Source organism: Neovison vison, chromosome 11, assembly GCF_020171115.1.
Source record: "Neovison vison isolate M4711 chromosome 11, ASM_NN_V1, whole genome shotgun sequence".
Classification (NCBI taxonomy): domain Eukaryota; kingdom Metazoa; phylum Chordata; class Mammalia; order Carnivora; family Mustelidae; genus Neogale; species Neogale vison.
This window is the reverse complement of record NC_058101.1, coordinates 184,928,085-184,953,609: the sequence shown is the minus strand read 5'-3', so window position 1 is coordinate 184,953,609 and position 25,525 is coordinate 184,928,085. Positions and strand designations below refer to the sequence as shown.

Sequence of the window (25,525 nt, the reverse complement as noted above, 5' to 3'; positions counted from 1 at the left end):
AAAATTAGGACATTAGATCATTTGAAATCATCAGTATTGCAAAATATCCTGTTTCGTGAGCCATAAAATGTCGTTTACCTAAAACTGAGCTCACATTAAGAGAGAAAAGTCAACAAAATCTTAACCTGTTTGTCTTATGCTTTGCTTTATGGTGGAAGTTTCTGATTAGTTGGAAGTGGAACTAACCATTCGTTATGTTAGAGTTCGGTCAGCTGGGAAGGGAGGGGGTGGAGGAGAAGAGCCCCAGAGCCCCCACCCCCCAGACCTTGGGGATTCTCTGTTTGCTCTCGTGACATGGGGATCACTGGTGTCTCAACTGCAATTCTAGCTGGTCATGTGTTGGGAACGATTGCAACTAATGAATTTCCTGTATTGAAAAGAAGTAGACATGATGTAACAGGCATTTACTCTACAGTTTTTGGATAAATATGGAATACTACTTACGTTTTCTTATAAGAACTTAAGTTGAACATGAACCCAACTCAGAGATGTCAAGTATTCAGATTTCTGTGCGTAAATGTCAGGTTAGACTCTCTCAGAGAGAGGAGTTACTTGTTACACGACTCTGTTTTGTTTTAAAAGAAAAATAGTTTTCAAAGCTCCTTGGATTTTAAATTTTGTCATGTCCCATGTTTTCTGTGACCAAAGTTAAATGATTTTTTTCCCATTATTCTCTTGGCAGTCATGTTAACCCTTCATGTTTTATGTTCATGACATTACTTAAAATCGTTGTAGACTTTATACTCGGACACAATTCCAGAAGACGCCTTTCCTGGGAAGCTGATCCTGCAGGTGTCTGCTACAGATGCGGACATCCGCTCCAACGCAGAAATTACTTACACGTTGTTTGGTCCAGGCGCAGAAAAATTCAAACTAAATCCAGACACAGGTAAAGACGGACTTTGCAAAATTAACTGTGTTCCAATAAAGTCATCTCCTATATGGGGGTGGTTTTAGGTCCCATGTAAAATTTGAAATTACATTCTCTTCTTATAAAATGTACTCTGATACTACAAAATTGGCATCTTTTAGAAATCTACACAGCAATTTGCTGTGTAAAATTTGAGATTAAAAAAAAAAAGATTTAAAAAAGATTTCAAAAAATTAACAACATCACCTACTTGAACCAAGGATTTAAAATTGAGATTAGTATCAACTTCTTTTTTTAAAAAATAGTTCAAAAATTTAAGTATCTCTCAAACTTTCTGCTTTATTTTGTATATACTTTGTTTTCTTTAAGTGGGCATAAATTATTTAGCATATATTCCTTAAAATGATTAGTAGTATTCTATTTGTATTTAAATCTTCTAAAACTGTTTTCCCTCTTATAATTTGTATTTTTTTAAAATTACAAATTTCTGGCAGCTTCCCCCGCCCCAGAATTAATTGTAAACATATGAAACTATGAGTCAATTTAAAAATATTTTAGATTTGGTAAATTAAGTAGTGCTTTTTCTTCTTCTTCTTCTGTTTTTGTGATATTATGTATAATCTGAGAGGCGCTGGCCTCGAAATCTTTGTGAGTTGAAGAGCTGGCAGCCGGCAGGGTCTGGAAACCTAGCTCTCCCTGGGCTCCTGCAGCTGTTGACTCCTGTCACTGATACCACTGTGCCTCCCCAGTTCTGTCATCGTAAGAGAAAATGGGGAGAAATGGTAAGGTGTGCATTTGCAGTTCGCATCTTAACATTTCAAATGAGTCCGTTTACTTTTGTTTGTTTCTAGGTGAACTGAAAACATTAGCCCCTCTTGATCGTGAGGAGCAAGCAATTTATAACCTCCTGGTCAAGGCCACAGACGGAGGGGGCCGATTCTGTCAGGCTAATCTTGTGCTCACATTAGAAGACGTGAACGATAATGCCCCCGAGTTCTCCGCCGACCCATACGCCATCACCGTGTTTGAGAACACAGAGCCTGGGACGCTGCTGACCAGGGTGCAGGCCACGGACGCGGACGCAGGTACTGTTTAGGTGATGCTTTTTGTCTTTAAGATGTGCTCGAGGATTACAGGGACCTCTGTCCAGAACACATCCCAGATTCAGCCTCTTTGACTTAACCTTACCTTAGGCATATCGAATAACTTGTATTATTTTATTTCTCAGCTTTAAAAGTGGAATGGAATCTTTAGAATAATGAATTTTTTTTAAGATTTTATTTATTTATTTGACAGAGAGAGAGATCACAAGCAGGCAGAGAGGCAGGCAGAGAGAGGAGAGGAAGCAGGCTCCCCGCCGAGCAGAGAGCCCAATGTGGGGCTCAATCCCAGGACTGTGGGATCACGACCTGAGCTGAAGGCAGAGTGACTCACTGAGCCACCCAGGCGCCCCATGAATTCATTTTTTAATGAATATTTGAAGTCCCCAAATTGTGCCCCATGTACTTAACTATTGTAGGACATCTGTGGTGTCCCTAAAATTATGGTTAGTGACTGTATTAACAGATCTTTGTATCCATTTGAATTAATGAACTGAGGTGTTATGTTGTAAATAAACCATTAGTACCATAGAGATGTTAATACAGAAACAGAACAGAAGCAAATGTTACATTGGTATAGTTTAACAGACTTTTCATAATTTTATAGAGAGTACAATCCTCTAGGACACATGTTTATAACATTTGCATAGCAGAGAATAAAAATAATTTCTTAAGTCATACTAGTACTGAAGAATTAGAGCAATAACAAAAATGTTGCTTCTCAGATCTTTGACTTCATTTTAAAAGCGCTGTGTATTCTAGCATACATTCCTATAGAGTATCATCTTAAAAAGCCAGGTGACTATGAAATCATGTTTAAGTTAGTAAATTGTTAATGAAAACATTTGCTTTTTAAAGCTGATAATCATAAGAATGTCTAAGTAATGTGTACTAGCGTTTTCCCTTTTAAAAATATGCTGCATGTTTTCTCAGAAAATTTAAATTTCTCAAAATAAAAGTCTTACATATGGTCATGTATCACCAGGACTGAATCAGAAGATCTCCTACTCACTCATCGACTCGGCTGATGGGCAGTTCTCCATTAATGAATTATCTGGAATCATTCAGTTAGAAAAGCCCTTGGATAGAGAACAGCAGGCCGTGTACACCCTGACTTTGAAAGCCACGGATCAAGGTTTGCCAAGGAGGTTGACTGCAACGGGCACTGTCGTTGTGTCGGTTTTGGACATAAATGACAACCCACCTGTGTTCGAATACCGTGAATACGGTGCCACCGTGTCCGAGGACATTCTCATCGGAACAGAAGTTCTTCAAGTGTATGCGGCCAGCCGGGATATTGAAGCAAATGCAGAAATCACCTACTCGATAATAAGTGGAAATGAACATGGAAAATTCAGCATAGATTCTAAAACAGGTAACCTACCTGGTGAATGAGAGGGGGCCCTTTATTCTGCCCCAAAGGCTTGCTCCCCCAGCATTTTACCTGCTACAAAGAGATCAGAAATCGGCTGTGGCTACTCTGAAAAGATAAAACTTGAGTTTTCTTTGTGTTGTTACTTTAAGTGGGATTCAGAGTGGTTTAGACCTTTAAGTGGGAAATTAAAGAATCACACTCGAGTAATTCAGTCAAGATGGCATAACGATAAAGAGTAGAAGATAGAAGAGGACCTTGCGTACTAGTCCCTTGCTCTCTCCCATGTGAAAGTAGCTTCTTATGCAAAACAGTGGTTTCGACCTCTTTGATCTTAGTTTCCACAGGGGGCATCTGATAATTCATTAAAATTGAGGTTTTCATTATGTTAGTTATATAGAATAGCCAAAGTCCTTGAATCAAACTGAGCGGCAGCTATCGGCAAGGTCAAGAGTGGAAGGTCAAGTGTGGAAGCAGCTAGTGACTCTTGCTGTGTAAACACTTTTGTTGTCTTGTTAACCGTGGTCTGAATCCGCTGTAAGTCTTCAAACCTTGTAAAAAGTCACTCCTTTTAAACCGTATTTAATTGTGTGTGACTGTTTGAGATGAAGAGTAGGAGTGTGATGATGCTGTTTAAAAACTTTTTTTTTTAAAGATTTTATTTATTTGACAGAGATCACAGGTAGGCGGAGAGGCAGGCAGAGACAGAGGGGAAGCAGGCTCCCTGCTGAGCAGAGAGCCTGATGTGGGGCTCGATCCCAGGACCCTGAGATCATGACCTGAGCTGAAGGCAAACACTTAACCCACTGAGCCACCCAGGCACCCTAAAAACGGATTTTTAATGCGTATCATAGAATTACTGTTTTTAGGGCTCATTCCTAGGATGGACTATAAAGAAGGGTGTTGTTTTGTGTTTTGTTTTTTTTTAAAGATTTTTATTTATTTATTTGAGAGCACGAGAGGGGAGAAGGTCAGAGGGAGAAGTAGACTCCCCATGGAGCTAGGAGCTTGATGTGGAGCTCAATCCCGGGACTCCTGGATCATGGCCTGAGCTAAAGGCAGCCGCTTAACCGACTGAGCCACCCAAGCACCCTAAAGAAGTGGGGTGTTAAAGGAATTGTTAAATCAAAAAGTGATTTTTTTTTTTTTTTAGTGACAGGATGTGAATAGTTATTCTGGAGATTAAAAAAAAGATGTACATTTCTTTAAAAGAAAAACATCTATGAGAAGGAAAGGGAAAATAAAAGCCCAAGAGTAGAATTCTTTTTCCTTTTTATGTTGTTAGAGGGATGTCTGTAGTAAACTGTGTTTTGGAAGAGAGAAGAGATATAATCACTTTCTAGTGGGATGTGGGTAGTGTTGACTAGGGAAGCAATTTAAATACCACAGAGAAATAAATGAGCATCCATGAGTGGGCAGATTCATAATTTGTAATTGCTGAGTTAAGATACTAGAAAACCTACATAAATGATAAGCAAACTTTTGGGGCAGAAATGGTTTGTGTAGAAGTGTGTTCCTGTTGCCACGGGAGGAAGCGGTAGCACTTAAAAGTCCTGAAAGTCATTTTGTTTTCCATTTAGGGGCCATATTTATCATTGAGAATCTGGATTATGAAAGCTCTCATGAATATTACCTGACTGTCGAGGCCACTGACGGAGGCACGCCTTCCTTAAGTGATGTTGCAACCGTGAACATTAATGTAACCGATATCAATGACAACTCCCCTGTGTTCAGCCAAGACACCTACACGGCAGTGATCAGTGAAGACGCCCTTCTCGAGCAGTCTGTCATCACGGTGTGTCTCTTCTCTACTATGTTCTTCTTCTGGATCTTTGCAGGAAATTTCAGAAGATCAGTGGTGTTTTTGTTGTGGCCTTACTCAAAAATAATTGGAAGATGTGGAAATGTCTTTTGTGATCCCAGTCAGTTACTAAGTCTGTTGTAAATCACTGCTTTATAACAGCTAGCTATTGGTACCAGAAATGGGCTTGGTGGACCCCTGCCCCTTCCTTAGCTGTCTCCTAAGCAGGAGTCTGATGTTTTCTAGGTTATGGCTGATGACACCGATGGACCTTCAAACAGCCACATCCGCTATTCGATTATAGATGGTAACCAAGGAAGTCCGTTTACGATTGACCCTACCAGGGGAGAAGTGAAAGTGACCAAGCTTCTGGACCGGGAAACGGTACGTGCAAAAGTTTGGTTTAAATTGTTTACAAATCACCAAATCGGTACGTACAAGTTCTTGTGCTCACATCTGTCACATGATGGGAAGTATGGGAAGGGTAGAACCAGCCTTGTTCAGGCACTGACAAGCAAGGTACAAACACTTGAAAAGCAATTCCAGTAGGGAAATCTCAAGAGTGTAAGAGATGTGTTTCATACGGATAGAAGTTTAAATAATAAAGGTTTATTTTCAGGAAGAAACTACTCTTGGCTCCATTGTTTGGAGACACTTCATGGAGCTAGTCACTAGGTTTTCAATAATGACAGAGACTTCAGAAAACCATGGTCGTTGAGAGAAGGGGAGGCCCTGTGAGGAACTTGGTCAACAGAGGCATGGGGACAGGAGGATGTGTGTAGTATTCAGGTGACTGTTTGGGCTGTATTGGAGTAGAGGAATCCTACCAAGAAGTGAGGGACACAGTAGAATGGTGTGCGAGGAACACATCCGAGGCTCAGACTGGATGCTGCAAACAGTGGGGGTTAATGAGCAGTTGCGAGCCCGGGTGTAACTCTCGAAGGAGACCAGTGGGAAGGTGAGTGCCACGGTAGGTGTGAGTGGTGCCAGCGAGGCGGGCAGACCAGCCCCCATTACTGTACCGTGAGGCAACAGCAGCCCGGTTGGCAGGTGCCCTGACGAGCGAGTGAGAAGACAACTGTGGAGACTCCGTGAGGGAGAAATCCGAATCTGCACAGCTCAGATAAGGCCCTGCGTGGGAGGCAGCCACGTCCGAGATGGCGGTTGTCGTTCGCCATCTGGGCCTGGGGACTGCCCTCCGAGAGCCGGTCGTGAGGCCGTTGACTCTGCCCCGGGAGGAGAGGCAGTGGCCTGTGGGGTTTGATGTGTTGAGTTTTGGAGGAGAGTGGCTTATGTAAATTTCAGCCAGTATTTGGAGATTTTACTCAAACTTAAGAACTGTGAAAGCTGGAAGTACAGATACGGCTCGAGCCTCTGGAGAGGATGATAGAGGCAGCTTGAGGTAGTGAGTTAGTACGAGCAACTGTGGAGAGGAAAGCCAGGCTGTCCCTCCGTCTCTCTGTCCCTCCTCTCACACACTCAGGGAGCTGCCTGGAGAGGTCACAAAGTCCAGAAGTGAATTAAAAGGACATTGGTGACAGTGGAGTCTAGTTTCAGAACACTAGCGGGTGGAGCTAAGACGAGAGGGATCTGGGAATACAGTGATGAGCTACCTCGTTCAAGTCTCAGTTCTTCCATTCCTTCTGCGACCTGTTACTGTTGAGCAGGGACTTTGCGAGAGCTTGGGAAGTCCGACGTTAGGCTTACGGTTGCCGTGCTGCTGGCTCAACAGATTTCAGTGTTTGTGACTGACGCGCCTGTCCGCTCCTTTAATGCGCTGATGTTCAGGACAGTGGCGTGTGGTGTGTCCCAGGCCGTTTGCCCTTTTCTGTTGGGGCACCCTCCAGGACTCCTCTTCTGCAGAACATACTCTGGGGTTTAGCCCACATCTGGCATCTTCCACCCCTCTCTCTGGAAGAGAGCTTCACAGGGGCCTGCCCTCGAACGGAATCCACCTCACTTGACGTAGTTTCCCTTGTAGGGAGGGGGGTCCCAAAGAACTCACCCTGAGGGATTTGGACAGGGACTGTAATCTGAGTGTAAAAGGGGTGGGGGAGGGTGATCTGGAGTGTCCTGAGGTATTGAAGATGAGGAAACCCTCGGGCCCAGAAGACGGCTTCCGGCAGACGGTCCCATTTGGGCCTTAGAGAAAGCTGCCGTCCCTTTTACTACGAGTGCAACAGCCTTCCAGCTGTGTTCCGTTTTTCTCATTGTATTACTTCTCTGTTACAAGTTCCATTCATCTGTTATTTATTAATAACAGAACGAGAAGGTCTAGAGTGCATCAGAGACTCTAACCACCAGTGGTCGCTTCTGTTGAGCGCACACTCCGATGTGTAGGTCTTTGCAGCGTGCTTGTCGTCGCTCGAGAATTGCCCGCATACGGGACACGGCCCGTGAGGACGGTTACTCAGGTCTGCCCTTCCGGGCTGCCGGTCCGCGTCTGATGAAACCCTGTGTTTGGGCTTTGTGAAGTGGACATATGTTCTTTTTGTCTTGTGTCTGAACAGATTTCAGGTTACACCCTGACGGTTCAGGCGTCTGACAACGGCAGCCCGCCCCGGGTCAACACGACCACCGTGAACATCGACGTGTCGGATGTCAACGACAACGCCCCGGTCTTCTCCAGGGAAAACTACAGCGTCATCATCCAGGTAATCTCGCGGATGCTAGAGGGCTCATCGAACTCCTGCCTTTGGAAGTGAGCTCTTCTTTCGGCCTCTGTTTGTTGGAAATAGCTTTCTTTCCCAAAAACAACGATTTAGAAAAACAGGGAGAGTAAAATCTGCCTGTCAGTATTACAGAATGAGTGTTTTCAAGATAGAGCTAAACTTTTCTCTCTTCTTTTTGTGCTTTGCTTTTTAAGACATTCTCACTGGCTTGATCCTTAATCTTCTTTCTGCTGTCCTGTATGGGAGAGGTGTCAGAGACTCTCATCCACGTCTTCCGTTTTCCGCCTCCCCGACCCCATCCCCCTCGCACTTCTGCCCAAGCATCCTTGCCTCCCACCGCTCCCTTTGCCCCTCCCCCTCCACATCACTGCCCCCCCCTCACCCCGGCTTCTCTGTCCTCCTGTCCGGTGGGACACAGCAGCGCTTTGTGTTCTGTTTACTTCGTGTTACAGAAAACCTGCCTGTGTCTCGTACCATATAGATTCGGTCTTGTTGAAAGTCGTGTGTCTTTTGGTCCTTGTATCCTGCAGGAAAATAAGCCGGTGGGTTCCAGCGTGCTGCAGCTGGTTGTGACCGACAGGGACTCCTCGCACAATGGCCCGCCCTTCTTCTTTACTGTCGTGAGTGGGAATGAGGACGGGGCCTTCGAAGTGAACCAGCAAGGGGTCCTGCTGACGTCCGCTGCCATAAAGAGGAAGGAGAGAGATCGTTACCTCCTGCACGTTAAGGTATGAAAGTCTGATTTTGTTGTGGATTCCTAGAGGAGAGCCTCTTTGGAAGCGGTCTCCTGTGTGAACAGCTTACGTTTCATGAGAAAACAAAATGCGTAGAACTGTGGGGGTTTTTGTTTGTTTCGGGGCTTCTTTGCATACCTTTGTTTTGATCCCAGTGTACATTGAGGGGGTCTCATTTATTCATTTGGTTACTTCATAGACCTTGACAGAGCTAAGCTTCCTTACAAGTTAGCAAAAAGGCTGCGAAGAAATATTTTTCCTTTTCCTAGATAGGCTTCTTATGTAGAGAAATGAGTATCTCGTCATTGGTAATTTTTTGAAACATGAACAGTGTGAATATATTTTAGTAAGAAATTGTAAACAAAGACAAAGGTGTTTGTGTTTTTGTTTTTGTTTTAATTTCCTCACAGGTGGCAGATAATGGAAAGCCTCCATTGTCATCTTTGACGTATGTTGACCTCCGGGTCATTGAGGAGAGCGTCTATCCACCTGCGATCTTGCCACTAGAGATTTTCATTACGGCTTTTGGAGAGGAATACTCAGGTGGCGTCATTGGGAAGATTCACGCCACAGACCAAGACGTGTATGACACTTTAACCTACAGTCTGGATGCCCACATGGACAAGCTCTTCTCTGTTTCCAGCACCGGCGGTAAGCTGATAGCCCACAAAAAGCTGGATGTGGGGCAGTACCTCCTCAACGTCAGCGTCACCGACGGGAGATTTACGACGGTGGCAGACATCACTGTACACATCCGGCAGGTGACACAGGAGATGCTGAACCACAGCATCACACTCCGCTTCGCCAATCTCACTCCGGAGGAGTTTGTTGGGGACTACTGGCGCAACTTCCAGCGGGCTTTACGGAACATCTTGGGGCTGAGGAGGAACGACATACAGATGGTCAGTTTGCAGCCCTCTGAGCCTCCTCCACATCTGGATGTCCTGCTTTTTGTGGAGAAATCGGGTAGCGCCCCCATTTCAACCAAGCAGCTCCTGCACAAGATTAATTCTTCGGTGACGGATATTGAGGAAATCATTGGTGTCAGGATACTGGACGTATTCCAGAAGCTCTGTGCAGGACTGGATTGCCCGTGGAAATTCTGTGACGAGAAGGTGACCATGGATGAAAACGTCATGTCAACGCATAGCACGGCCAGACTGAGTTTTGTGACCCCGCGCCACCTCCGAACAGCCGTGTGTCTCTGCACAGGTAACACATACCAGTCCCTAACGGGGGGTGCAGATCATTCCGTGGGCAGCTTTCGAAGTCTACACAGTAACGACCATTTTCCTGAAATTCCTGTTAATGAGCTTCCCCTCCCCCTCTGTTTTTTAAACAAAGAGGGAAAATGCCCACTTGTCCATCATGGATGTGAAGACAGTCCATGCCCGGAGGGATCTGAGTGTGTCCCGGATCCAGGAGACAACAGATACTCCTGCGTCTGCCCGGATGGCAAGTTTGGTCCGTGCCCGGGTAAGAGTTCAGTGATGAAGCATGTTTCTTTTATAGAAGTCCCTTTTTCTTGCCATCGTTCTCTTTATTGGAGTTGACAGATGTAAAGCACATTGGTTATAACAAGTCGGGCCTAAGACGAATCGAGAGCCGCAGTCCTTTCTCCGTTCTCTGTGTGTACAGCTCACCGCTGCGTTCCTAGCGACGCTCTTCCTTCCCTCTGACTGTGCTCGTGCCAACATCACAGTCCCACGTGTACAGACTCAGAGTGGTTTTCCCCACATTCTCTTTACTAAAAAAAAAGAAAAACTGGACTCCCCACCTCTCACAGTCTCCTGCTTGGTTTTCTGTGGCCTAACATCTCTTGTGGGCATCTTCCCAAGTCCATGCCCATAAACCTAATGCTTCTGAGGGGCTGGACCGTTTTTTGTCAGCTTTGTCCTTAATTATAAATGAGCTTGAGCTTGTGAAGATGTTTTCTCGTGTTAAAAACGAATCCTTTGGGGGCGCCTGGGTGGCCCAGTGGGTTAAGCCGCTGCCTTCGGCTCAGGTCATGATATCAGGATCCTGGGATCGGGGCCCGCATCGGGCTCCCTGCTCAGCAGGGAGCCTGCTTACCCCTCTCCCTCTGCTGCTCCCCCACTTGCGCTCTCTCTCCTTCTCTCACTCTCTGTCAAATAAATAAAATTCTTTAAAAAAAAAACAACGAATCCTTTTCTACACTTAATCATGGTGACGCACTGAGGAATGGACAGAATTACTGGGTCATTCCGTTGTAGTTCTGAAACTAATACAACATTGTATGTTAATTGTACTTTAATTTTTTAAAAAAGTACTTTATACATAGAGCCTTTATTGGTGCTTTCTAAAACTAGGATTTACTATGTCAAAGATTAACTACACTTTTAATTTTTCAATATTTCTATTATGTTAGTTTCCCAGAAAGTCACACCAGTTCTTACTTACAGCCCTTTGTGACCGTCTGACTGCCCATTCTCTTGTCAGTATAAGGTTTGCAATTAAAAAACAAATTCCCCCATCTAGTAGGCATGAAATGATAACTAGTTATTTTAGTTTGCATTGCTCCAGCTTCCTGTGAAAGTTTTATTTATTCCTACTAGCATTTCCTCTCTTGGACTGGCCTGTTCCTATTCTTTACTTGCCTGTCGGGGTTATTTGTGTCTTGTTTTCAGTGTTTAGAACATTCCGGTGCTGTGAGCTTGAATGTTACCTCCATCCCACTGTCTATTACTGGTGTTTTGATTTGTTTACAGTGTCTCTTGTCATTTTGAAATTTAATTTTTGTCAGTTCTGTGTAATTTTACATAACCATTTCTACCTCTGCAGAGTGATATTCATCATTTTTGGAGACTGGGGATTATACTTTGCTTGAAAAGTTTCCCCAGACCACCATGGCTTTGTGAATATTTTCCTCAATTGTCTCCTAATAATTTTGTATTGAACCTTTCTTATACTTAGATCTTTCATTGTTTTAGAATTCGTTTCTCTCTGATATAGTAGACCAGTTCTCTTCCAAAAGAAATCCAATTATGCTATGCTTTTTATTAAAGCAAATAAACATTTTCCATTGAATTGAGTTTTATAATGTTGTAACCTTAGATAAAAACTTGGATCACTGTTGGGGGGAAATCTCACTTTTATAAATATGCTTCAGCTTGGTTCTGATTCATGTTTTCCTCTCCATGATTCAGGGAGTTCATCGGTCACATTTACTGGAAACAGCTTTGTGAAATACCGTCTAATGGAAAATGAAAACCGGCTGGAGATGAAGCTGACCATGAGGCTCAGAACATACTCCGCTCATGCGGTTGTGATGTACGCCCGCGGGACCGACTACAGCATCTTAGAGGTACGTTTTTGTACCTGAAGACTTGAAAAACACGAAATTCTGTTTTATGTTCATGTTGTCCATTTTGGGGGAAAAAAAATTAAGGGACATGGTTTTATTCCACATTTAAACAGTTCCTTGATACCTCTCTCAAGTTTTCGACTTTGGGCTAAAACCTCTTTTTGCTCTGCCATAATACAGAGATTGACTTCTGTTTCTCACAGCATCTGTAGGTCACGTGACAGTTAACATTCAAACTCTCAGTGGTATTACGTCTTACTAATGTTACAGAGACAGTTTATAGAGAGCATTCGTAACTGCTTAAAGTGCTAATCATCATCTCTTTTTTTTAATGCATTTAATTCACTTTTGATTTTACCTGATGCTATTTTTGGTTGTTACTCGGTTAACAGCTAATTGTGGGTGATTTCCATGATGCTTTTCGGAGGTGCACTTGGCACTTGAACTTGTGTTAGGTTCATTTTTACTCTCCGGGCACTGATGAGACGAGCGTGTGTTCTGCAGTGCTTAAAGGCAGTCTCACTCACTTTTGCCTTCAGTCGCTAAACATACCTCTCCTTTGGATGTTTGACCAGTTCCTCGTGGACGGTCCTGCGAGAGTAATGTGAATGGTAATTGTCTTTGACACAGATTCATAATGGAAGGCTGCAGTACAAGTTTGACTGTGGAAGTGGTCCTGGCATCGTGTCTGTTCAGAGCATTCAAGTCAACGATGGGCTGTGGCATGCCGTGTCTCTAGAAGTGAATGGAAACTATGCTAGGTTGGTTCTAGACCAAGTTCATACTGCATCAGGCACAGCCCCCGGGACCCTGAAAACCCTAAACCTGGATAACTATGTGTTTTTCGGTGGCCACATCCGTCAGCAAGGCACCAGGCACGGGAGAAGCCCCCAAGTCGGGAACGGTTTCCGGGGCTGTATGGACTCCATCTATTTGAACGGGCAGGAGCTTCCTCTGAGCAACAAACCGAGAAGCTATGCACACATTGAAGAATGGGTGGACGTCTCTCCTGGGTGCTTACTAACAGCTACCGAAGACTGCTCCAGCAACCCTTGCCAGAATGGAGGCATTTGCCACCCGTCTCCTGCTGGAGGTAGGCCTTGGCACTAGTCATCTTCAGAGCGCTACACGTGGAGACACTTGGGAAGAGCCTCAGGTCTTTCTGTTTTCCCTTCCCATGTGAACGATGGTGTCGTTCAGTGTTGGAACTGAGGGAAACCAGAGTTGTCGGTCAGTGTTGGAACTGAGGGAAACCAGAGCAGGGCTGGACTCAGGATGGTTCCCCCCCTGTCAGGCTGCAGAACCTCCTCCTTGTTCCGCACCAGGAACCACTGGTGAACCACAGCTGACTCTGTCCTCTTCCCTGTGGTATTTATTTTGCACAGTCTTCTTCCAGTCACATCGGTGCTGACCCACCGGGTCTCAGAACTGTGCACTCTGTCCTTCCGGAGGGCCCCCTTAAGTCTGATGGCTCAGCATGTAGGGACTGCTAGCCTTGCTACAGATGGGGTTTGGTTTTTCAGAATGCCTCAAACCCTCTTGGAGTATAACCAGTCCTGTCCCGAAGTAGTAGTAGAGTACTAGAGTACTCAGTGGCATTTTGTTAACCTGGCCCCTTTTTGTTCCCTTCCCAGTAATGCTGTGAAAGGACAGGACAGTCACAGTGCCTGATCAGTAGAGCTGTGTGTGATGAATGAAGCAAAAATGAGAATGGCGCTTCAGTGGGATTTCAGAGGATTTGGCTTTGTGTTATTTTGGGGACATGTTTGTGCATACCCTATGCATGCAAAGAACAGGCCAGGTTATCCCCACCAAAGGATGCCGCATGAAGGTCTATCCTGTGCTCACGTTCCATGTCCACATCAGGTCAGCAGGGACACCATCCTCCTTGGCTCAGGGATGGGACTGAGAGAAGCATTTTCTTGAAACGTGCTACCGTGATCCCTATAGCAGCAGGAGGATGAGAGCGTGGTGCCACACACAGGCTCATAAAGCTTCTGGCTCAGAGTATCGCGTCTTTGGCTAGAGAAGCTCTCACAGCCGTGCCCACCTTCAGCGGCAGCAGGGAAGTGCAGTCCTGCCCCAAGGACAGTTGGAAAAAGTCTACCACATGAACTGTTTCATGTCACAGTCTTTGCAAGAAATCTGACATTTTTTATGCTCGTTTGGACACATGTGACAGTCCCTTTCCCCGATGGTAGTTCATAGTCTCCCGAGTGCTTTCACGTTACTATCGCAGCCTTTAAAAGCTTGGGAGCTGCGAATAAACGGGGATGTGTTCGGCCGTAAGTGCTCTCAGTCCGCGTGGTCACTCAAAGAAGGGACTTCTTTGCTGTCTGTCCTTGGCCCACAAGTTCTGATTAACGGAAGCTAATCATGGGTTCTCTGTGCAGCTCTTCTAGTTTGGTTTTACCAACAGTGGAAGTGAGATATTGCTGATACAGGCGACACTGTACCCAGAGACAATGGGAATTGTACGAACTTCTGCGGGTCTCGCGGTTGTTAATGAGGGCTTCTCTTAAAAGTAAAAACCAGTATTATAGTAAGATATTTTGAGTTATTGAATGAGCTTTTTTTCCCCCTCTCGCACCTACAGGTTATTACTGCAAGTGCAGTGCCTTGTACGTTGGGGCGTCCTGTGAGCTGAGCGTTAACCCGTGCTCCTCCAACCCGTGTCTTTACGGTGGCACATGCATCGTGGACAACGGGGACTTTGTGTGTCAGTGCAGAGGCTTATACACCGGTCAGAGGTCAGTGTAGCTCTCGGGGTGAAAGTCCTGGAAATGCCTCCTTTTGTTCCCTGTTGTATCCTTAGCAGTACCAGTGTGACACTGACTGATACCTCTGTCCCTCTCCTCCCGCAGGTGCCAGCTTAGCCCCTACTGCAAGGATGAGCCCTGCAAAAACGGAGGCACGTGCTTTGACAGTCTGGATGGTGCTGTCTGCCAGTGTGATTCGGGTTTTAGGGGAGAAAGGTAACTGGCTGCTTCTAGCACCTGTGTTTGCACCTCTCCATCTTGTCCCATCCATTCGCAGACGTAGCGGAGCTCTGTTCATGTGGGGCAGCGCTGCTTTAGAACCTCACGTTCTACACCCTTAGGTCTTTGCAGCTGTTATCCCTTCCCCTTTAAAATACGGAGCAGGTAACTGCAACGTCGTGCTTGAAAATGCCTGCTTCCGTCCTTGAGAGATGTTCACGCACAAGGTGCTCGCAGGCGGGACCCGCGTGGGGAGCGGTAATTCTATTATGGCAGACGCACCTGGAATTGTTACCTGTCTTTTCAGTGGGACAGCAGTGACCCCTCTTCAGAATATGTCATAACTCACGTTGACCTAGTATCTAGCAGCTGCTTTCTGGGGGAGGAAAATGGGGCACAGAGGGGCTCGTGGTACACCTTGAAAGAAGCAGGCGTTTTTGTTCCCGCGTGCCCTTTCACTGTTCGGTTTACCAAGTAACTGCACATTGTCTGTCAGTGCCTCCCGCCTCACTGAGGTGTGCCCCGTCCGTCCTGTGGGCAGGCTGTGAGGGCGAGCGGCCTGTGGGCGTCTGCCTACGCTTCTGCTTCAGCGGTGGTTGGAGTAGTGAGTTTTGCCGTCAGTCACATGGTCTTAGTTCCTTTTTAAGATTTTATTTGACAGAGAGAGGGAGCACAAGAATGGGGAGTGGGAGAGGGAGAAGCAGGCTTCCCACTGAGCAGGGAGCCTCATGAGGGGCTCGGTCCTGGGACCCTGGGATCATGACCCTGAGCTGAAGACAGACACTTAACGATGAGCCACCCAGGCACCCTGTGGTCTTAGTTCTTAAACTGACTTTCCTAATTCCAGTCAGTTGATAATATATTTGACAAAACTGTCTCAACTGTTGACTGGCAGTTGAGTACAGGGAGGGGCAGTAGATATATTGTATAAAAGTGGGGAGGCTTTGCGAAGCGTCGGGCACATCTGCCCCCGTTTGGAAAGGCAGAGGGGGTGGAGCAGCCTGGGAGTACTCAGATGAGGGGCTGTGGGAGGTTTTCAGCAGGAGAACTGTTTTTTTTTTTTTAAAGATTTTATTTATTTATTTGACAGACATATATCACAAGCAGGCAGAGAGGCAGGCAAAGAGAGAGAGGGAAGCAGGCTCCCTGCTGAGCAGAGAGCCCAATGCGGGACTCGATCCCAGGACCCTGAGATCATGACCTGAGCCGAAGGCAGCGGCTTAACCCACTGAGCCACCCAGGCGCCCCAGGAGAACGGTTTTAAAATGGAAAATTTCTAATCTTTCACATGTTTTATGCAACCGTCCTATTTCTAAACAGGAAGATTTTCTTAGAGATTTAAGCTAGCCTTTCAGAACAGTTGCCAGCAGGCCATTTATCCGGTGTGCATTCTGAACAAAGAGAGTGAGACGCAGACTGAATGCTCAGCCGGTGGGTTTGGGTTAATCATCTGTGGCATCAGTTAAATACGGCGTGATGTCATGCATCTCTCGCCGAGGTACCCCGTGTAGACTCACGTGACTAATTGCTCCATGAGGGGTTTTTTCGTTGTAATAACTTGTTGGTAGCGTTTTTTTGGTGGTTACTCAACGCTGTTGTGTTTGTGTTCGGTCCCCGGGCTCTGGGAACTAGGGGGGCTGGCCTCTTGAGACGTGTGTGGCAAGTGTCTGTCCTCGCTCTTGGCAGGTGTCAGAGTGACGTTGACGAGTGTGCGGCCAGCCCGTGTCGCAACGGGGCGCTGTGTGAGAACACGCACGGCTCCTACCACTGCAACTGCAGCCGTGAGTACCGGGGCCGACACTGCGAGGACGCCACGCCCAATCAGTACGTGTCCACCCCGTGGAACATCGGCCTGGCCGAGGGCATAGGCATTCTCGTCTTTGTGACGGGGATCTTCCTGCTGGTGGGGCTGTTTGTCCTCTGCCGCAAGATAGCCAGTCGGAAGAAGAAACACCAGGCCGAACCCGAAGACAAGCACCTGGGCCCCAGCGCCGCTTTCTTGCAAAGACCGTATTTTGATGCCAAGCTCAATAAGAACATTTACTCAGACATACCACCCCAGGTGCCCGTCCGTCCTATCTCCTACACTCCAAGCATTCCAAGCGACTCGAGGAACAACCTGGACCGCAATTCCTTCGAAGGATCTGCCATCCCGGAGCATCCGGAGTTCAGTACCTTTAACCCCGAGGCCGTGCACGGACACCGGAAAGCCGTGGCCGTCTGCAGCGTGGCTCCAAACTTGCCGCCCCCGCCACCCTCAAACTCCCCGTCGGACAGTGACTCCATACAGAAGCCCAGCTGGGACTTCGACTACGACAGTAAGCGTGGCCCTTTGTACCTGCATCACATGTCACTGAGCTGAACCGTGACCTTGTACCTTTTGCCAGAGCAGCCGGTGGGCCCGGTCACGTGGTGGAGCCCGCGGCAGGGATCAGTGCGCGCGGGCTCCCAGACCTGGGGGTGTGATGTGAGATGCTTGTCGTGGCCGAGAGCCGTGGTGGTGATGGTCTGTCAGTCAAGTTCCTCACACTGTTCAGGAGAGAGCAGCTCTTTCTGGGATGGATATGGGCTCTCGGGATTTGGGAGGCTTATTAGGACAAATTAGGAAGAGTATTTGTATGATGGATTTTTTTTTTTTTTTTAAAGATTTTATTTATTTATTTGGCAGACAGAGACCACAAGTAGACAGAGAGGCAGGTAGAGAGAGAGGTAAGCAGAGCTGAGAGCCCGACGCGGGGTTCGATCCCAGGACCCTGGGATCATGACCTGAGCTGAAGGCAGAGGCTTTAACCCACTGAGCCATCCAGGCTCCCTTCTATGATGGATGTTTTAAAAAGAGAAGCATAGTATTTGTAACAGCAGTCTGTATCGTTTGATGCTTTAAAAATGGCTGTATGTGTCTTTTTAAGACGAGGTTTGAATTCCCCATACTGTCTCATGATCTCCGCAGTTGGGTTTATGGAGACTTTTTCTGTTCTGGGAATCTGCGAGAATACTTGCAGGTTGGAAGGTTTTCAGTTTTTCAATCGCTTCCCCCGTTTTCTTTCGGTTGTTCCTGTAGGCCGGCAGGCTCAGGCAGCGTTCGGGTGTGCTTGCCCTGTGTGAGGACACAGCAGCGAGCCGAGCGGAGGCCTCACCCTCCTGGAGCTGACCATTGTCCTTTTCCTTTTAGCTAAAGTCGTGGACCTCGATCCCTGTCTGTCCAAGAAACCCCTGGAGGAAAAGCCTTCGCATCCATACAGCGCGCGGGAGAGCCTGTCAGAGGTGCAGTCCCTCAGCTCCTTCCAGTCTGAGTCCTGCGATGACAATGGTGAGTGAAGAGTCTGAAACGCCGCGCAGGCTTGCTTGCCACGCTGTGGGCATGGCGTTGCGCGTGGAGTGTCGTGGGTGTGCCCGGGGCGCTGTGGAGGCTGCGACTGTTCACGTCCCACTCGGGACCACCAGTGCACAGCCCGTTGTACAACTTGCATGAGCGTCTGCAGCGGGGAGAGGATTTCAGACGTTCTAATGGGACAGGTCTTTGAACTGCAGCAACCTGTCGGAAATAGAGAAGAAAATATACTTAACTGAAAGATTTTTTCTGATTGGTTTTTTTGTTTTTTTTTTTTTTTCCACAATAGTAAATGTTCTAGAGGTTTTGTGGGGTTTTAAAAAAATGCTTGCAGCAGCTTTCTTGACCACAGCTCCCCACCCACCCTCCTCCTGCTGCACCCCTGGGAGGCGATGTGGTAGTCGGAATGTTCAGCTCCGGGAGCTCCTTCACTATTACAAGGTTTTATTTGTCTCTTCCCCCAACTCCCCTGCGGCCCCAGCTCCCATTTGGATCAGAGCGTACTGACTGAGAGCACAGTTTAAGAGACTGCTAGTAAGTCTGATTATATTTCTAATGAAGAAAGTTTGACAATGGGATCTTTGATGCCAGTTCTGTTGATCTGATTTCTCTAGGTAAACTGTATCAGTAACAGCTTTGCCATGATAACACAGAGCAGTAGAGAAAATGGTCAATATTCAGTAATAAAATAGTTGTTAGTGGAAATTTTTGCAGCTCAGAATTAGTAAGTTTGACCTTTTTTTTTTTTTTTTGCATAAAAATGTAATGTGTTTAGCCATTTCAAATATTTGGTGGAAAGAATTAACCCATTACTATTAATTTCTAAACCCAGAGTAATAGTTCATAATATATTTCAGTCTTTTCCCAAAGTAAAGATGGCCACTCGTTTACTCCATTCATATGATTTCAAGCATCTTATGTGTCGGATCAAAGTCCACCTGTATTTATTACTTATTATTTAGTGACGGAGTCCATGAGCGTAGCTTTGCTTATTAAACCAACAGAATGAATTCATTTTTCCATTAGGCTTAATTTAAAACATTAGTGTTGCCAGTTTATGTAATTTGTATTTTGGTTCCTCAAATGCTCTTCATAAATTTCAGAATCTTGTCAGTGCTTTTCCTCAGAACATCATTCTTCTTGGCTTTTAATAAACTGTGGCCCATCAGTTACAAAAGTTAATTGCTGGAAAATTTAGCATGAGAAAGAAAACATATCCAGGAGTGTTTGTATTTTAATTTTTATCAGTCAGAAAGTCCGGATAGAAAACGTGGACTTAAATTATATTTTTAGTTTTCTGAGGCTTTCATAATAGATCCCCACAAAGGTGGTGGCTAAACACAAGGTAAATTCATCATCTTACAGTTCTGTAGTTTAGAAATCCCACCGTAGGTCAGTGGGCTCACATGGAAGTGTTGGCAGGGCACTGTATTTCTGCCCCCTCTAGAGGAGAACCTGCTCCCTGACCTTTCCCAGCTTCTAGAAGAAGCTGGTCTCGTTGCAAAGACAACATTGCCTCTCTTCTTGGCCATTCCTCTGTAGTCCTCACTCCCTCCACCCACTACAGACCATTTAGGAAAATCTCCCCATCTCCAGACCTTTAATCATACCAGCAAAGTCAGTCCCTTTGCCAGGGATGGTAACATTTTCACCGTCTCCCAGGATTAGATGGGGAAGGATTAGATGGGGACATCTTGGAGGGCCATTGTTCAGCTTACCACATGCACACACGTTTATCTTGGCGTAGATGCTTTAAAACAATCTGATCTACAAATAAAAGGGAATTTACCTAGGAAACAGCCAGGCAGACAGTCTGCATTTCTCTGCTGGTATGTTAGCTCCCCAGCTGTTAGCCCGTCTGCAAAAAAAAGATAAGAAATTTGTAGTTGGGAGTACATAGAACAGAATTAAAGCCAGTTTTGTATTTATATTACATATTTTATCTTATTATGTAATACTGAATTTTTCTTGGAAGGTACAAATTTATTAAATAAACCCAGAAAATTGGCTTAGCAAGCACTTTACTGTTTAAATGTGAAGTCTTTTGCCATGAGATGTTTAAATAAGGATTGTTTTGTCATGACTAGATCTGCAAGTGAGAAAACTTAGAGCAAAAATATGTCTTAAATTATAGTATAGTGTGCTTACTTTAGCCCTTTGATTAACAACAACTGCGTATAGCTGCATTAGAAAGATATCTAAGATACATAATAGCAAGAGTATAGGGGTCGTGCATAATTAGATTACGTGTTATGTTAAAGTTTTCACATTTTTAAATTAGGAGGTAGAAATTATATAAAGAAATCCTATTTCATGCACTATTTTCTAACTGAAGGTTTTCCTAATTTACTCCTTTTGTACCTTTTTACAAGCTTCCATAGTGACTGTAATCCACCTTGTCAACGCTGTCGTTGACACGGTGAATGAAGAAGGTATAGTCACAATACGTGTGCTGTGTGTTTGTGTTTATAGTCCCTGCAACAGAGAATCCTGTGCTTTCGCCTGTTGTAGTGTATAAAAAAAAAAGTGTGTGGTTTTGAGGGGGTTGAGTACTTTCGTGCATGGTGTGTGTGTATATTCGTAATCCAGATATGTTGCAAAAAGATCCTTACGTAATGTTACGTCTCTGTCACTCTTTGCCACTCGTCGTGAATTTATATAGACATCAGAAGTGACCTGTGGGATCTTGACGGCTTGGCTTTACATGACATGGTATTAAGAGGCTTAGTAGTTACATTCTAGCTGAACATTTCTTTTTTTCAATCTTCATAGGAATAACACTAACACACAGCTTTTATAATTACCTGAGTGTGATTAAGGATAATGATAGAACATGGCAGAAAGTAATTCTTTTCATTATATGGTGTAGTGAAAATTAATATGAAGCTTTATCTCTGTTTAAAATTCTCTGAAAGGGCATTGATCAGCGCCTAACGTTACTTTAAATTAAATAAGCCCTTTATTAATGCACTGAAGTAGGAGTAATCACATGTAAATTGCACAGCCTAGTAGCTTTTAAATTGTAAATCCCATCTCCAGGAGGGCTTAGAATTTACCTTTCTCTACACAATCAAGAGTGCATTACCCTTAGGGGATTGTCTTTGGGAAGACAGGTGTGTTTTTAAGACTCAGTGGAGAGAATGGTTTCAGGATGGGGCAGGCCAGGCAGAAGGTTGCAACTTCCCAAGAACAAGTACTGTGATCTATATTTTGTCTAGTGGATTTTAGTTATAAATATGGATGGAATTTTAGAAAGCAGAACTTAAAACCATTCTTTCGTGGGTTCTCCTTCACCGAAAAGTAATAGAAACTGTATTTAAAGTTGACCGCTTGCTTGAATTTTAAGAATCTAGTGCCTCTGGAGTAACAGGTGGTCAGGTTCTCTCTCGAAATTACATTTTTGTAGACTTTAGAAACAATTCTGTAGTTACACATTGACTAAATACTGGCTTATTTTTTAGCGTCACCATGGTCGGTTCACTTTTAGCTTTAAATTCCTAGAAGAGAACCACCAGTCAGGTCCTCTCTGCTCCAGATTTCTTTATTTATTACATGGGTTTTCGGGGAACAATGGTACAATGCATGGAAAGCATTCAGAAAAGCTCTGAAATGACCCTATTTCTACTGTGATTACTACTTTCCAAGAATAAGAATCATGACAATAGCTAAGAGTTTGGGCTCGACCTACATTATCTGATTTAATCCTTCTATAAAGGGATTTCCACTTCCCTTTCAAAGATAAGAACCTGAAGTTTAGCCAGGGTAAGCAACCTGCCCAGGGCCGTGGCCCTTACTAAAGTGGGAATTACATCTCCTTTTGTGGCCTGCGGCCTCCATGCTGGAGTTCTGTGTGTGAACCCGGAGTCGTGAAGGGGCGAGTGGCTTTGCAGCTCTGGGGTGTGGGCAGAAGTCAGCACAGCCCATGCTCTCTCCCGGGAGAAGGGAACAAGGGGAAGATCAAGTCACATTCAGAATGGGCAGGGTTTGTAGAGAGTTTCTTCTGTCCATTCATGAGTCCCTGCAATAGTGGATTTGTCTGAATGTAACGTACATTTGAGGGCTGTACTGTGCTGTGAAGTGTGTCTTAGATGTATTTGGATTGTGTCATCATACTGTTCAGTATCACGAAGGTGTTCTTTAAGTTCCCTCTCAATTTACATGTTATTGGAGCTTATAGACTATTCCTAACCAAATTGGGTGCGTTCAGGTTCCGATAGCCAGAAAAAAGAAAAAGAAAGTAAACTCATGTTGAGTTCCCTGGCAGAGTTCATCATCCCAGTCTTTTCCTCTCCTCCCCTGTCCCATTTCATTTGTGCCGCGTGCATTTCTCAGCCATTTGGACCTTCCGGGGAGCGTGGCTCGAAGGCTGGTCCATGGCTGCATGGGCCTTGATAAACAGTGGGCATTGTATTATGTACTGATCGTGATTGCCTTTCCAGCCATCTTTCTGTTTTAATTATAAATATTTTCTTTTCTCTCTACTCTGCCACCAAAAGAGTCTTTGGCTGCTCCTGACCTCAGCAAATCAAGAGGTGACTTATGCATGCCAGTTGTTCATTGATACTCACTAAAAAAAATTGGTAAAGGTTTGCCCCCACGGCTGACTTGCTTCACTCGTCTGCTCCGTGGATGCCGCAGTAACTGAGTCCAGAGCTGTCTGTGCTGCATTCTAAACCTGTCGCCTCGCCTGCGTGTCCGAGGAGTTCCGTAATCTCCGGGGTGGGGGAAGCATCCCCATATCGGGGGGTTTCTAAAAAAAATATAGTCCAAAATGATTCTTTGTCCTTGTAAATATAACAAAAAGTGGGTGTTGTAATCGATCCAAACTTGGGCTGTTTTTCAGTTTTGGGTTGCATTTTGCTTGATTTGGAAGCATGCTTTGTTACGTAGCTTTATTAACGTCTATAAAGGAATTTTATTTTGTAATGTTAGCATGTCACTGTGTCCTGAGCCTGAGCTGATCCCCTATGGATAGAGCAGGGGGTCCTGAAGGGCTGTTGGAAAGTACCTGTCCTTCAGATGCCGGCACTCTGCTTCTGTTCACACTTGTTTGCTTTCCCTGAAAGTCAGGCACCTACGTGAAACTCTCGGTCCCCCTTTTGGAACTAGAGCTTAGTTCAGAGAGGTTGTCAAAACTCAGTCAGGGTGAGGGGGGCAGCGGGAGGCCCTCAAAGCATTGAGCAGCGGATTCCGCAGGGAGGAACCCGTGGGAGGCCCTTGCGCTTGTTCTACACTGAGCTCTCTGTGCAATGGCACAGATAGCAGGGAGGAAAGAAACTGAAATCTGTTCTCTTTCCTACCAAGGCTATCACTGGGATACGTCGGATTGGATGCCGAGCGTTCCTCTGCCAGATATACAAGAATTTCCCAATTACGAGGTCGTTGACGAGCAGACCCCACTCTACTCAGCAGATCCGAATGCCATCGACACAGACTATTACCCCGGAGGCTATGACATCGAGAGCGATTTCCCACCGCCACCAGAAGACTTCCCCGCACCTGACGAACTGCCGCCCTTGCCTCCGGAATTCAGCGACCAGTTCGAGTCCATACACCCTCCCAGAGACATGCCCGCCGCGGGCAGTCTGGGCTCCTCCTCGCGAAACCGGCAGAGGTTCCACTTGAATCAGTATCTGCCCAATTTCTACCCCGTCGATATGTCTGAACCTCAAAAACCAGGCGCTGGCGAGAACAGTCCGTGCAGAGAACCCTATGCCCCCTTCCCTCCGGGGTACCCCAGAAACTTTGAAGCCCCTCCCGCAGAAACCATGCCCCTGTCCGTGTACGCCTCCACGGCCTCCTGCTCTGACGTGTCGGCGTGCTGTGACGTGGAGTCGGAGGTCATGATGAGTGACTACGAGAGCGGGGAGGACGGTCACTTCGAGGAGGTGACGGTGCCCCCGCTGGATGCGCAGCAACACACGCAGGTGTGACGCTCAGCCTCCCCCCAAGTGCCTGGACCCGAACGAACCTGGAGCTGGTTCTGTACGTGATCCTCCGCATCGCCCTCCGCAGCAGTGCTTCAGCGCTTTTCTTTCCTTTTCTTCTTTTTGGGTGAGCTACGATGGGCATGGCTGCACTGAGTCACGCACCTCTGGACAAGTTAGCCATTTCCGGTGTCCGAACCTACTGTAACGGGAGGAGGTTTCCTTTGGCCGTGCCATTTCCGAACCTGTCTGCATTTACATGTGTCTGTTAAAATAATGAGACAAAAAATCAGTCCTATCATCTTGTTAGCATGATTCATGTATTTATATAGATTTGATTATTTTAATTTTTTTTTGTAAATTTTATGTACAGATTTGATTTCTTATAGTTTTAACTAGGTTTTTCCAAATACTTGGTGCATTTGTTTTTGACCGAAATTTGGTGGTGTTAGCGTCATTACCTAGCACCCTGATTTTTTAATATAACCAGGGTTTCATTATATGTCCTCTTCCACTGAAGTACGACATTTCATTAAGACATTTCAATATAGTCTTTGATTTCTCGCTGTACATAGGAGGAGGAAAGATCTTCCACATGGACATGTCTTAAATGAGTTACTGTATTTTAGAATTATAAACATTTTTCATTACTGGAAAGTGTAATGGGGACCTTCTGCTTACCTGTTTAGAACCAAAACCATCACGACACAGTTTTTATAGTGTCTGTATATTTGTGATGCAACGGTCATGTAAAGGTTTTTACTGAAAACTACCATTAGCCAGTCTTTCTTACTGACAATAAATTATTAATAAAATACTGTAGCGTTACTGCCTGTTTTTCCTGTGTTTAGACCCTTGTTTAGGATTTAAAGAGGAGTTGACAACGCAGATGGGTGTAGAGACCTTAGGTTTTGGGGGCCTTCGATGTGAAGGGCCCAGATGCCAAACCAGGTGGTACTTACAGATGTAGCCACTAGGTGGCAGTACACGGCCACTGGAGCCTGCTCAGAGATCCAGGTGTAGGCCCAAGACCCTGCTCTTTTATGTGTTTTCCAACTAAAATTTCAAGAAAACTTTCCTTTATATATTTTCTCAGTATTTGTTGGGTATCATTTAAAGGCTCCTATGGTCTTCCCCTCTGACTTTATCAAAAACGAAGTATAAAGCATTTTATCTTCTGTAATCGAGAAACACCTACTTGTGTATGATTTAGTCTGAAACCAAGAAGCTATTTGCCATGTGGATACAGTGAAATCGGTACTTATTACCTGCCCTGTGTCCTATGACATGCAGGACAGATTCAGGCGCTCTCAGAACTTCAGAAAGCTACTTTTTTCCTTTAAGTAAATGAAGTAAATGCCTTCTTTGCTTTACCAGAGGAGATCAGATGCAAAGTCTAAACATCAGAGCTGGC

The 25,525-nt window shown here is 45.3% G+C and overlaps 1 protein-coding gene across 5 annotated transcripts in view; it reads left to right on the top strand.

The window, feature by feature from the left end:
* FAT1 (FAT atypical cadherin 1) overlaps positions 1-24,933 on the top strand; it is a 125,152-nt gene extending 100,219 nt beyond the window's left edge. For 2 of the 5 annotated variants that reach the window (XM_044225436.1, XM_044225437.1), the window contains exons 12-28: positions 736-889; positions 1,723-1,956; positions 2,957-3,346; positions 4,924-5,138; positions 5,391-5,528; positions 7,655-7,798; positions 8,347-8,544; positions 8,961-9,762; positions 9,895-10,026; positions 11,718-11,875; positions 12,506-12,968; positions 14,472-14,625; positions 14,740-14,850; positions 16,540-17,171; positions 18,026-18,163; positions 22,681-22,716; positions 23,489-24,933. In XM_044225436.1, the coding sequence (XP_044081371.1) occupies positions 736-889; positions 1,723-1,956; positions 2,957-3,346; positions 4,924-5,138; positions 5,391-5,528; positions 7,655-7,798; positions 8,347-8,544; positions 8,961-9,762; positions 9,895-10,026; positions 11,718-11,875; positions 12,506-12,968; positions 14,472-14,625; positions 14,740-14,850; positions 16,540-17,171; positions 18,026-18,163; positions 22,681-22,716; positions 23,489-24,117 (4,728 nt within the window). In that variant the 3' untranslated portion in view covers positions 24,118-24,933. Of the gene's footprint in view, positions 1-735; positions 890-1,722; positions 1,957-2,956; positions 3,347-4,923; positions 5,139-5,390; positions 5,529-7,654; positions 7,799-8,346; positions 8,545-8,960; positions 9,763-9,894; positions 10,027-11,717; positions 11,876-12,505; positions 12,969-14,471; positions 14,626-14,739; positions 14,851-16,539; positions 17,172-18,025; positions 18,164-18,665; positions 18,719-20,556; positions 20,617-22,680; positions 22,717-23,488 lie in introns of those variants that run through there. The other 3 variants (XR_006380997.1, XM_044225439.1, XM_044225438.1) reach the window with 3 other exon arrangements.
* Positions 24,934-25,525: the final 592 nt, after the last annotated feature.